At 42.5% G+C, this 12456-nt stretch overlaps 1 protein-coding gene across 2 annotated transcripts in view; it reads left to right on the top strand.

Annotated features, from left to right (window-relative positions):
* Nucleotides 1-12456, top strand: part of LOC104551417 (ADP-ribosylation factor-like protein 8B) — a 73078-nt gene that overhangs the window by 38047 nt on the left and 22575 nt on the right. Inside the window, exons 1-2 of one of the 2 annotated variants that reach the window (XM_062018022.1) lie at nucleotides 7766-8072; nucleotides 12312-12392. In XM_062018022.1, the coding sequence (XP_061874006.1) occupies nucleotides 7884-8072; nucleotides 12312-12392 (270 nt within the window). In that variant the 5' untranslated portion in view covers nucleotides 7766-7883. Of the gene's footprint in view, nucleotides 1-7765; nucleotides 8073-12311; nucleotides 12393-12456 lie in introns of those variants that run through there. The other variant, XM_062018013.1, reaches the window with a different exon arrangement.

A 12456-nucleotide genomic window follows, 5' to 3' on the forward strand; every position in this document is an offset into this window, starting at 1 on the left:
AGGTGGCTATAGTAGTTTATCCTTCCTTTTTCTCTTCTTTCCCCCAAGCCCTCTCTATTTCAGATGTCATTTCCTTGGCTTTGAGTTATTTTGTCTGGCCAGTACTCACATCTCATCTGATCTGCCTCTGTGCAGATCTGCCTCTAAGTATAGGCACTGGTCCCCAGTCCTAGTTTCTCCATCCAGACAGCCGTGGTAACTGGACAGGGCTGTCCATGCCATTTGGACAAAAGCCTGTAAGCACTGGGCTTGCTCTATGCATGACGATGTCCTGAGCAGTCTCTTTGGTGGAAACCAGCCTGCTCCTTAGCAAAACCTAGGAGTACGGGTGCAAGATGAAGGACCCGAGATGCCCTTTCTTCACTTCAGTGCTCATGATCTCAAATCCCAGGATCACCTTTTTGATTCAGTCTGCTGACAGAACTAAGACTCAATATTATTCCATTGAGAAAAGCAGTGTGAAAGTAGAAGTACCTCAGAAGAAAACTACTTCCAGTATCGTATCTGGAGTATTGTCAGTTTATGCATTTAGAAGCAATTAACTGCAGTATATTTGATAAAATAACCTTTTCAAATAGTTAGATCGATACTTAATAAGCAGCTGGACTTCTGATGGGTGAAGAGTGGCTGCTGGCATGGATACATTAAAGTTTCCCTAGAGCTAGGCATGATCTGAATAAATAAATCACCATCTCCCACAGATAGTACCTGTCTCACTAACAGAAATATTTGGCATTTTAATATAGTAGCCCTTTATTTACAGAAAGTTCATGCCTTACTCTTGCAGAAAACACATATCAATTGCCTCTGAATTTTCAGGTTGTTAGTCATAACAGATGCGCAGAAAACCAGATGAAGTCTTTATGGAGAAATGGAGAAATAATGTTTTATGGCTTTTGGACAGTGAGTTATCAAGAGGAAGTGACAATTTTCTCATCACAGTTACAGTGTTGAGTCCACAAGTCAAAGGAACTTTTGCCATTAATGTTCTAAGTATAATCATCAATAAAAACATATATTTAGCAGACTGTACAGCAAAAAGAAGGCCATCTAGTTTTGATCACTTCTGTAAAAATATGTTTGTTTTTGTTGCAGCTTTAATATTGATTCATTGATCTTTGATAAACAAAAGACATGGTATCCTAATTCCTATGCCACAGGTCTCTCTTCTTCACCCTGCAATTGTGATAACTATCAAAAGATTTCTAAAATCTAGAAACATTACTAGTAATACCTTAGCATATGTGGTATGACTTACGTGAAGTTTTATTTTTTCAGTAGAATGGTTTAACATGGCTAAAATTTTAAGTTGGCACACAGAGTTCTAGTTGAAAGGCAACACACCGCTTTGTTAAACATTTGGCATTTTCTTGAGGTTAGGTTCGTTTTTATCTAGTGCTCTGAAAGACAATGAATTGGCAGCACTTTGTGATAAGAGAGAGTTTGCAAGTTCACAAAATCTACAAGTCTTGCCATAAATATTTTTGGCTATCAGTCAAGTAATAGCAAGCAGAGAATTTGTGATGGGGAAAGTGTGAAATCACTAGACAAGGAAGAATGACAAGAAATGAACTGCAGAAGTGGAAGAGTGAAGCAGTGGGGAATGTGGCAGACCAGTCTCTTCCCATTCAACAGTTTTTAGCCACTTGGCATTTAATACTGATAAACCTTTCCCCTAAGGCCACTGTAAAGATAAAACAACATAGTAACAGACATGTTAGATGAGACCTATCCATCTGGTCCCATCACTTTTTTCTTGAGAGCAGCCAGGGCCAGAAAAGTAAAAGGAAGGTGAGAGGAACACAGACTATTACAATAAACTGTCTACAGAAATGTCTTCCTAAGCTTCATGCATAAACAGCAAGTTGCCTTGTGCTCCAATGCACAAGGCTTTACCAATCACCTTTTGAATGTTCATTTGGGATATCTGTTACCTACATGTATCTGCAATTCATGCTTTAAATCCTACAAACTTCTTGCCATAGCGAGATTCAGGCCAGCTACATGCTGTGTAAAATCACAACATTTTCCAAATATATTATTTTGCTCGGTATTATATTTGGCTTGCCTATATTCTATGCCAAAGAGTCACGATGGAATCAGCAAGTGTCTGTGGAGCAAGGAAGGAGAAAAAAGAAGGAAATGCCTTGCATTGCTGGTGACTATGTTCAAAGACAAACTTGTATTCTCCTAAAGCAGACTCCCCCAAATATTCACTTTCCACTCACTATTTCAAGTAATCACTAGTTGTACAGTTTTAGTTTCTTATGTTCTTGTATTTTCCAAAAGATTAAATACTACAGGCATGTTCATTTGACATAGCTTGCCATTTGTTATTTTGTATTTCTCCCTTCGAGGTAGAATTCAGGCTGGCAATACTTAGGAAGCGAGAAATGATAAAATGGGTTTGATTAAATGGTTCAAATGAAAGTCTTTAACTACCTCAAGTGCCCTCCTTCAATGTCTACAAAATTTTGTTAAAATTGTAATTGAATTTCTGCTTCTCTATCTGAAGAATCTGGATCTGGTTTATTGTGTTGCTTATTCTGGGACACCCAAAGATTTTGGCACTTACAGAATCGGAACAAAAGTGAAGTCATGGTCTAGTCCCTGCCTTGCAATTTCTTGCTTCTCTATATTAAAAATAACACCGTGGTGAGAGATTTTGAGACACAGGCTAACAAAACCACTTTGTAGACAGCCTAGGATGTGACTAGCATCCTATGGAGCCCATTAAAAATTGCTTTAATGCCTGCATCACACTGTTGTAAATATATCAGCAAAGAATTGTGTGGAAGATTTCAGACCTGTGCAAGATGCGCTAGACAACTTCCAGACACAGATTAGATTTGTACATGTACCTATCCATCACTTTTCAATACAAGCAACAAGACAGCAAAGGCAGTGACATAATTTTAAAACATATTCTGTTAAGGAACACTGATGACCTTTTTTAAGAAGATAACTAAATTCTGTCCTTCAGGCATGCACACTTACAGTTTCCTTGAAAAGTTTTTCACAGTGTGCTTATGCAAGCCCCTTTGCACTGGCAGATAAGCATTCTGCCAATACAAACCCATGTTGATTGTATGGCTTAAAAAAAACACTCCAAAAGTACTGCTTTATTTAACAATGACTTCATCTTTCTTAAAGGTATCTTGGCTTTTTTTTTTTCCTGTCCTACTTGCATATGTGGCTGGAAACAGATTCAAAAAAATTATTGGTCAAACTTCACCCCTTAACACTTCTAAATGTTTCCCAATGCATGGCTATCCCAGACCCTTCTGCCTGTTTTTCAGGAAAGACTCCACTGAAATATAACCCGGCATCATGGTATTTTTCTTTATGATGGTCATGTAAAGCTACAGTACTTGAGATCAATCCTAAGTTTTTTTATCAGTCAAGGATTGGGGGCTTTAGAGAATAGTTCTTTTGTAAAGGTGTTCTACATGTTTTGCAGCCACTTTTCACTGTTGGTAGCACTCAGGACTGCAAAATCTTCCTGCATTTGCTGTCCTCTTGTTACATATGAGAAAGTAAAGGGCAATGAGATAAAGGGTACCTATCAATACTAGCATCCTTAAGGAAATAACTTCAGATTTTGTTATGTTCACTAATGCATTACCACCATAATGTTGTATTGATTATAGTTCTCCTTGGACGGTAGTAATTAGATGACATTTTTCAGTGTATGCTTGTATAACCCTTAGTTTATAACTGGTAAGTTATTTATTGATTAGTAATCAGACACAAACAGACAGTATGAAAAGGAATTGTGAATCACTACTTTATATATTCAGCTTTCTGTGCACACAATTCCAGAGTGTCTTGTTTGGTGTTACATATCTGTGCACACCAGACAACATGCAGTCATGCCTTTGTTTTCATCTCAGAAAATATATTTATTCAACAGAACTTCCAAGATCCTGCAGGAGAAACATACCATATGCTGTCAGTCTCCTAGAGCACGCTGCTCCCTGAGGCTACTAGCAAGTTCAGACAAGATGATAGCTTGCCAGCGTTAAGTGATGATTTCCTGAGGCAGGGACCTAACAACCACCCATTTAAAGGGAGGCTAAGGGCATCCTGTAGTCCTGTAACAATAATACTGTTAATGTCATAACGAAGCACATAGTACCTTACTGCTGGGACAGTCAGTAATTAAGGGCACCAGAATAATTACAGACTTAGGCTGCCTGTAAATTCTATGCATTGTTTCAGTCTGTGCTGCAAAGTATCAAAATTAAGTATCCAAAATACAGAGTTCTTGAGTTAAAAATCTTAATCTGCCTCACTCTGCCAGTGTAACAGTCTTCGCAGAAATCCTTTTTCACCTCCTCCTTCCGCTGGAGCGTGACAGATTTAAGATCCACGCTACCATGTCTCCGAGGCTGCAGCCGGCAGAGGGCACAGACAAGGCACAGACGCCGGCGGTTCCACCAACGCTTTGACTGAAAACGTTCAACAGTCTTTCAAACCAGCAAACCAGCTGCTCGACTCTGGCCTGCAGACAGAAAAGACAACTAGTCTCTCGCTAATGCAGTGCCTCATTAGCAGAAAAGATGTACAGCTTGTTCTACAGGGTTTTCTTCCCAAACATCTGGTATATCAGAACAGACCTGAAAATACCAGAGCGAGACATCCATCACCTCTTCTCATGCTCTCTGGAGGTTTCATTCAGCTGAAGGCTTCTCATTCAGATCTTCAGCTGTTACTAAAATCCACGTTTAAACTATAGACCACAGAATTATAGAATGGTAGGGCTTGGAAGGGTCCTCTGAAGACCATCTAGTCCAACCCTGCTGCCAAAGCAGGTCCACGTAGATCAGGTGACACAGGAATGTGTTCAGGTGGGTTTTGAAAACCTCCAGAGAAGAAGCCTCCGCAACTTCCCTGGGCAGCCTGTGCCAGTTATCTCTTTGCCAGTACTCTGAACTAGAGGTGTTGATTCCAAACATCTTTTGCTGACCGTATATTTATAGCATCATCACCCTCGCTATCAGAAATGTAAGATCGATTGGTACTTTTTTTATGGCATAAACAATTCTCTGTGATGGAGTAACCTGCTTTACTATCACTTCAGAGACAGAGCACATGGGGGACTCAATATACTGGGTGCTTCATGGCCCTGTTACATTGCTAAACTGGTCCTCACGTGAGTAAATATCAATAGACAAGACGGAAAAGTGAAATACTTTGTCAGTGGTTGAATGTTCCCCTGAAAGATTATGTGGCTTGTCTACGGTCACACAGGATAATGAACAGTGGCCTTCTGTGCCCTAGCTCAGGCTTTGAGCTACAGGAGCAGATGTCCTCTGAGCTGCTAATTGTAGTAAGGTACCAGTATATTTACATTCAATATTCTATTACCAAACTGTCTGCAAAATAAAGAATTGCCTTTCATAATCTTATAGCTTTGCAAAAGGTACAACAGATTTTGGAACAATGTAACAGATCTTGAACTGGACAAACCCTCCAAGTCTGTTTAATATCTTCTGACCCCTAGACACCGTAAAAGTCTTCAGTCAGTGTAAAGCCAAATCAATGGTTTAGAATTTACCTGCCCATGCTCTATTGGCCTTTTATGAAGATATGACTGAAATGTAACTTTTCAGAATATGTTATGGTCTCTGCAGTGTATTGTTTCTTTAAGCTTCCATTGCTATGAGCCTTAAGCACTACTACAAAATTAAAAAATTCTCACAAAAACAGAGACTGCTCAATTTTATGTGATTTTCCCCTCCATGCTGTAATCAGAACTTCACTCCCAGAAATCACTCTCACAAACAGGACTGTTTTTATTCCACATAATGCCAGCAGGGTGATATGCAGAGATGGGAGAAATTATTGTATTTTTTAGTTTTAAGGCAGCCAGAAACACTCAAAACTTAGTAATTGCTTTGGCTTAAGCAAGATTTTAAAAACAGGAAGATACACAGCAGAAAAAGAATAGTGTTGTACCTGTGAATTATTTCTTGGTCCTTTATTCATCCAACTAGGATAATCCATTTCTTCATCAACTTTTCCACTTTTGTGTCCAGTCATCATCCCATTAATTTTAGCATAAATGGTGACTGGCTGGTAAATTTGTGACTGCTGGTGAGGTGAGAATGTAGGTATGTATTGAATGACCAGGAAGCTGCTAAGAGGCAAGTAAAGCAGCAGAGTTCTGCTACACTGTCCCTCAATGCAGGACCTGATCAGGTTCCCATCTATCACCATGCCACCAATTTTCAAGAAACTTAGAGAGTCGTGCTACACTTTGAAACTGCTAAAAGGACCACTACTCCCTCATTTTTAAGAGTGGCATCCAAAATTATGACTAACCGAAAACATCAATACTAGAGAATCACATTAGGAGAAATGGACTACCTATATGAAGGGCAGCACCTTGTATTACTGGGGAAAGGAATCTTTTTGTTTGTCACTGACCACTTAAATCTCTCTGTATTCCTTCATATTTTATACTAGGAGAAGCAATGAAAAACAATTCCCTAACGTTACCATTCAATAGCAAGACCAGCTTGAGAGTCCAATTTCCTTCTGTAAATGTTCAATTACATTTACAAGAGTAAATAAATGAGTATCTGTAAAACAATCTTAGAATTACACTGAGTCATGTTTACTGTATCTATAATCAGGGCATGAAAAAGCATAAATGTTTTCACCTTTATAGAGCTAGCCCACAACCAATTTACAGCTAGACAACTGCTCTTGATGGCATAGTCACAAGAACTTACAGTTTTTGTGGTCTGACTGACGTAACCAGGGACGTTTGTCACAAATTGCATTCACTGAAATCAGTAACATCTCTAGAAAGTGCAAGAAAGGGAAATTTCAAAATGTTTTGATGAATTTGGTACATTTCAACAGTAGAAGCACCCGTAATATGTTTTTGAAGTGTTTTGTTTCTACCTGTATGAAAGTCCCACATCAACCAGTACTACCAGCATTGTAACCCACACTATGTATGATTTCAGTGCCAATTTCAGAGACTCTGGGATCCAGGTTAAGTGTTAGCTCTGTATTTATGAGGAAAACTAGCTTTTTTCTGTGTGGTAAGACTACATAGATTCCTGGCCGAGTGGCATATCCCGTCATTGCCCACTATACAACACCATCGTCACAAGCATCCCTTGTTGAGGAAAGGAAGCATGCTAGAAGAGTCTCTGCAAAACTGTCACGAGAGGAACCCACATAAAACCACAGTAAGCCCTGGGTGAAAGCCTGTCCCTGCACGATGAACAATTCGGGAAGTTTCATGGGAAGAGCCTAGGTCCTACGGGCAGAAGTGCATTACTAGAGGTGGAACACTGATCCTATCATGGAGACCAAGCCCACCAACTGTAACAGGCCAGTGCTGCAAACGCGGCCCTCAGCTATCCTGTGTGGGGTGCGGGACGGCCAGCTACCAGCGGCACAACTCCAGCGGAGACTCCATTCTGACACAGTGCCGCCGGTGACCCTCCCGTCTGTCGCGGAGCCCGGAGCGGCCCCGCAGCTCTCGCTGTCAGTGCCTACACGTGCCCGCCTCAGGCCCCTAGGTCTCGGGGCCGCCCCCCGCCCGGCCCCGCCTACCCCGTCGCACGACAGCCGCCCCGCGCGCCCCTCGCTGCGGCCGCGGCTCCATCACCTAACAGGATCGACCCCACCCGGGCCCGCCCCGGCCCTGCTGCCTCCCGCAGCGCATCCCCGCCGAGCCCCCGCCCGCAGCCGAGCCCAAACCCCTCCCCCGTCTGCAGCAAGTGGCTGCGGGAGAAGGGCGGCGGCGCCGTCACGTGAGAGCCGCGCCTGGCGCTCGGCTCCCCGCGCAGCCTCGTTGCCGCCGACCCCCGGCCCCGTCCCGAGCCCCGCCGCCTCGTCTCGCCGCGCCCGCCGCTCCCATGCCCAGCAGCGAGGCGGTGCCGCTGGGGCTGGGCGCCTGCCGTAGATCGGGGGCGCTGGGCGGGATGCTGGCGCTGGTGGCGCGGCTGCTGGAGTGGCTGCGCTCGCTTTTCTGGAAGGAGGAGATGGAGCTCACCCTGGTGGGGCTGCAGTACTCGGGCAAGACCACGCTGCTCACCGTGCTGGCGGTACGCTGCCGCGGCCCGGCTCGGCTCGGCTCGGGGCAGGGGCAGGGCAGGGGGCGCTTAGGCCGGCGGGGCTCGGGGGATGCCGCACGGCGGTGAGGCGGGGGCGGCCCGGCCGTCCGGCGTGGCCAGGGAGGGCCGCTTCCCCCGGCAACAAGTGCGGGCTTTGCCTCCGCGGCCTGTGGCAGAGCCGCCGCCTGTCTGCGGAGGGAGGGGGCGGGGGGCGTGAGCCGCCAGCTCTTGCACCGTTTGCAACCCGGGGGATTTCACAGCGGCCTCAGATGGGTGTGACATTCTCTGAAGAGAGAGAAAGGTCTCCCGTGCCTGACTGCAACTCAGAGGAGGTTCCTGGGCACGTCAGGAGTTGGCTTTTCACAGCCCGTGCATCCCTGAATAATTCAGAATATGTTGTGCATCCTCCAAGGCCACAATTCCTCTGTCACAGAATTCTCTCCTCCTATCAGTTCCATCAACATTAACACTTACCACAGTTCCTTGATGGTTCTTTCCCAGCATTCAAGTCTGATTTTTGGCATTCCCTTCCCGTTGTAGTGATGGCCTTTCAGCCTTCTTCCTCTCCCATGCTGATACCTACCAGGATGTTTTCCATTTTGTTGTCATGCTGAAATACGTTTCTCATCTTTGCTGTGTTCTCTGCCCTTTGACTTTTGGGTCCATCCCAAATATCTGTTTTCCATTGTAAGATGGAAACAGGTACATTTGTTAAATATGGTTACTACAAATCATGAAGGGCACATGCCCTTTTCAGCAAGGTGATCACTGTTGCGGTGTATTGCATCTTCACCTGCCGCAAAATAAAGGTTTCCAGATGTTCTTTAGTACTTATCTTGAGGTTACTAGTTCAGAAATGGAAAACAGACTGGATGATGTATGGCCCCAATCAAAGAGATTGAGGCCACGATGGCACGAGTGTGTGGTATTATTTGCTTTTGTATATGATTATGAATTAGTGGAAAAATGAAGGTTATGAATTCACAAGTGGAGAGAAAACAGGACAAAAAGGAATGGGATAGTGAAAGGGAACAATAGAAGTGTGTTTTGTGGGATATCAGCAATCAATAAAGAGAAAATACCTGTAACTAGTCTTTTAATTAGCTTGTTAGGCTCCCAGGCAGTCTTGGTGATACGGGCCTCAGGACTCTTCCTGCCTACTGGAAGTGTTATCTCCCAAGGGTGGGGTTTGCTTGAGGAAGAAGGAAAAGACGTGACAAATTGTATTGCTTCTTGGATCTATTTCATTAACAGAGCAAAGAAGAAAACAGCATTTCAGTAACAGTGGTGTGAACTACAGTCCATAGTTACAGGACTGCATCTAACTGTCGATTCACCCTACAGCACCAATGGAGTAGCATCATCCATGTTTGTCCCTCTCCTGCTAAAGTCTTGGATACCAGAGCACTGCTGTTACTGCAGACCTGGTTTTGCCAGCAACTCTTTTGCTTAAGAGTATTCCACAAAACATCCATGTTTTCTGACTTAGGGGGTGGCACAAATTGCAGATTTTGTAGCTTTTGCATCTTTTAGTCTGGAGATGAGATGCCATGATAATCACCAAGAAGAGTGCTTGGAGAATTTATGAGTAAAGAATTTGGATAAAGCAATGGATAGTAGCTTACTCTTGAATACAATTGATATGGGAATGGCAGGTAGATTGGCAACTCTTATGTGTGTTTGTGTGTATTGGTTGAAATGTGAAAAGGGGAAATAACAATTACAAAATAGTAAGTACTTAAATGCAAACTGCAATGGATCATAAAAACAAATAATAGGAAATTACTGTTTTTCCACTTGGAGTAGTATTCAGAGACCTTATCATGCTAACACTGAATATATACTCTTTGACACAGTCTCTTGTATTTAGTCCTCTGCTAGCAGTGGAAACCTTGAGTATGGATGTACGCTGATGCTATGGAGTAGAATCTGGCCCATGGTTATTGATATGGTAGGGCGTAATTACAGTGTTCATTGTCAGATCAATATTCAGCACCATTTCAGGAGGACATTGCAAACTTTTTAGGTCAGTTGTTTTCATCTGCGTCAGAATGTAATCTCTTTTTTTACTGAGATGTGACAATAAACTTGTTTGCACGTCTTGAATATTCACAAAAATAGGTAATTTGTCATGTAAAACTTCCTGAGCAAGCAAAATGGAACAGATTCTTTATGGTGCTTATAGCACTTGGAACGAAACACAGCAATCAGAGTTTTTGAGCTAATGTATGCAAAAGATTCGACATACTGCTTTCTTTTCTTCATTGTGTGGGAAAATAAAGAGCTGTAAGCATAATACTTTCTCTGTAGCTGGTTCCATTCAACCAGAATGGAAAATTTTTTAGAGTAAAGACTAAAGACCAATAAAAGGAACACTAATTCTTTGTGTTCTGTCCCCAATAGCAGAGCAGTTATGATGAATGCTTTTGATTTTTGTCTTCCAGTTTAACATATTACATATGGTGTATAATTTGCTGATAAAAGTGGGGTCCTACCTTTCTATGAGTTTATTTAAACAGTAGGCTCCTGAGTATGCTGGCTACTTTTCCAGGCATTCCTGTTCTTGAATAATGATGCTTCATTCTTAGGGTTTGTGTGTCCCTATGTGTTCTGTTCTCCACAAACAGATGTACTGCATATTTTAACAAATTAGTCCAGTGCTTGCTACAGGAGATGGCTGCTGCTTGGCTTTGTCTTACTCCATCCAATTAAAAACTTCTGTCACTGCTGAGTACCCGTATCTGTAAGAGACTGCAGGTCTCTTGTCTTCACCGTTTTTTCCTACTGCTGTTGACAAGTCACCGAAGCAAGGAAAAAGGAGGAAGGAAAGAGACTTTCAGAAAAAAATGATGGGGAAGATGTATAGTACACAATTTAGCAAGAAGATTCCTCTAAGTCACATTAAACAAGTAATTGATGGAAGTTGTTTCTTGCCTAAGGGATCTAATTCCAAACCTCAGAATCTCGTGAGAAGATCAAGTAAGTGTATGCTTTTAAAGTCACAAATTAAAAAGAATTAATACAAACTGAAGGCACAGCGTATTCTCACTCTGCTGTGAAGAGGAAAGTTGCAGAAACCATAGAGAGACTACCAGCAATAGCACAAGGGGTCGTTGTTGGCTATGTCTGCACTATGAGGGCACGTAGCTACTCCAACGCACCCTGAAGCTCTGATCATCCGTTTCTCAGATGGCAGTGACCTCTTGGAGCATGCCTGCCACCCTCCTTCTCCACATACCTGGATTTTCTTCCAAAAACCCCCAGGTCACATGGGATGATGAGCTGGGTGAAAGGAATATGGCAGGTAGATTTGGAAGAGCAATGGCAAGTCGAGGAGGTCCTGCTCTCCTTTCTGGATGACTGGAAAACAAGGACGGCTAGTATGTTGCAGAGAGCACCCAGCCTGGGGTGTTAACATCACTGTTAAATAGTCCTCTGCATATCTTAATGCACCACACCTGGGAGACAGGGTGTCTTGTTAATGATACTTTTGAAAAGGTGGTTATCTACTTTGATCTTAGTTTCACCTTTCGTCTCAAAAGCTGTCCTCTAGTGGGTAGATGTAAGGTTCCTGTTGGCATGGTGACAGGCATCTGTTGTGTAAAAATATTCCTCTAAACTGGGAAAGGTGGTAGCACTTTAGGTTTATGGTGTGCTGAGTTAGTACCTTGTGTTTTTCTGTCTTAAAGGCATTCTCTTAGATTCCACAGCAGGAATCCTGTCATCTTCTCAGAAGGAAAGGGTCTGTGTGTAGTACTCTGTATGAGTGCTCCTTCATCATTTACTGTATTTAGAGTTATGTGTAGAGTAGTGGTAGTGAGAAACTTAGAGGAGAAATCCTGGTATACTCAGTTTTATCATATTGGGAGTTGGACTAGATGGGCTTTAAAGGTCCCTTCTAATCCAAACTGGTCTGTGACTGTGTGTTTTGAACATGCTGGTTTTTGGTTTACTGAAGGATCACGTGAAGGCTTGTTGAAGTCTCGTGGTTTCTGGGGTGATCTTTGTCGTTGAGGAGGATAAAAGATCATTTAAAGAGGCTGAAACCAACAGTCTTCCTTGGCGTGACAAGGCGTTAATTGAAGTGCTAGCCAGTGCTCTTGCAGAAAATATATGTGATTGTACAATTAAAAAACCTTGTAAAATAAAAAATTTAAATTGTAAACAATAAACTTACCTGCTGTGTATCAACTTTTTAATAATAAATATGTATTTTTTTTTGTATCCTAGTCAGGGCAGTTCACAGAAGATATGATTCCTACAGTAGGCTTCAATATGAGGAAAATAACAAAAGGAAACGTTACCATAAAGGTAGGTGTGCATGTTTGAATTAATACAGAGTGAATAACTAATACACCAAGTGAAGCTGGGAATG

This window comes from Colius striatus, chromosome 1, assembly GCF_028858725.1.
Source record: "Colius striatus isolate bColStr4 chromosome 1, bColStr4.1.hap1, whole genome shotgun sequence".
Classification (NCBI taxonomy): domain Eukaryota; kingdom Metazoa; phylum Chordata; class Aves; order Coliiformes; family Coliidae; genus Colius; species Colius striatus.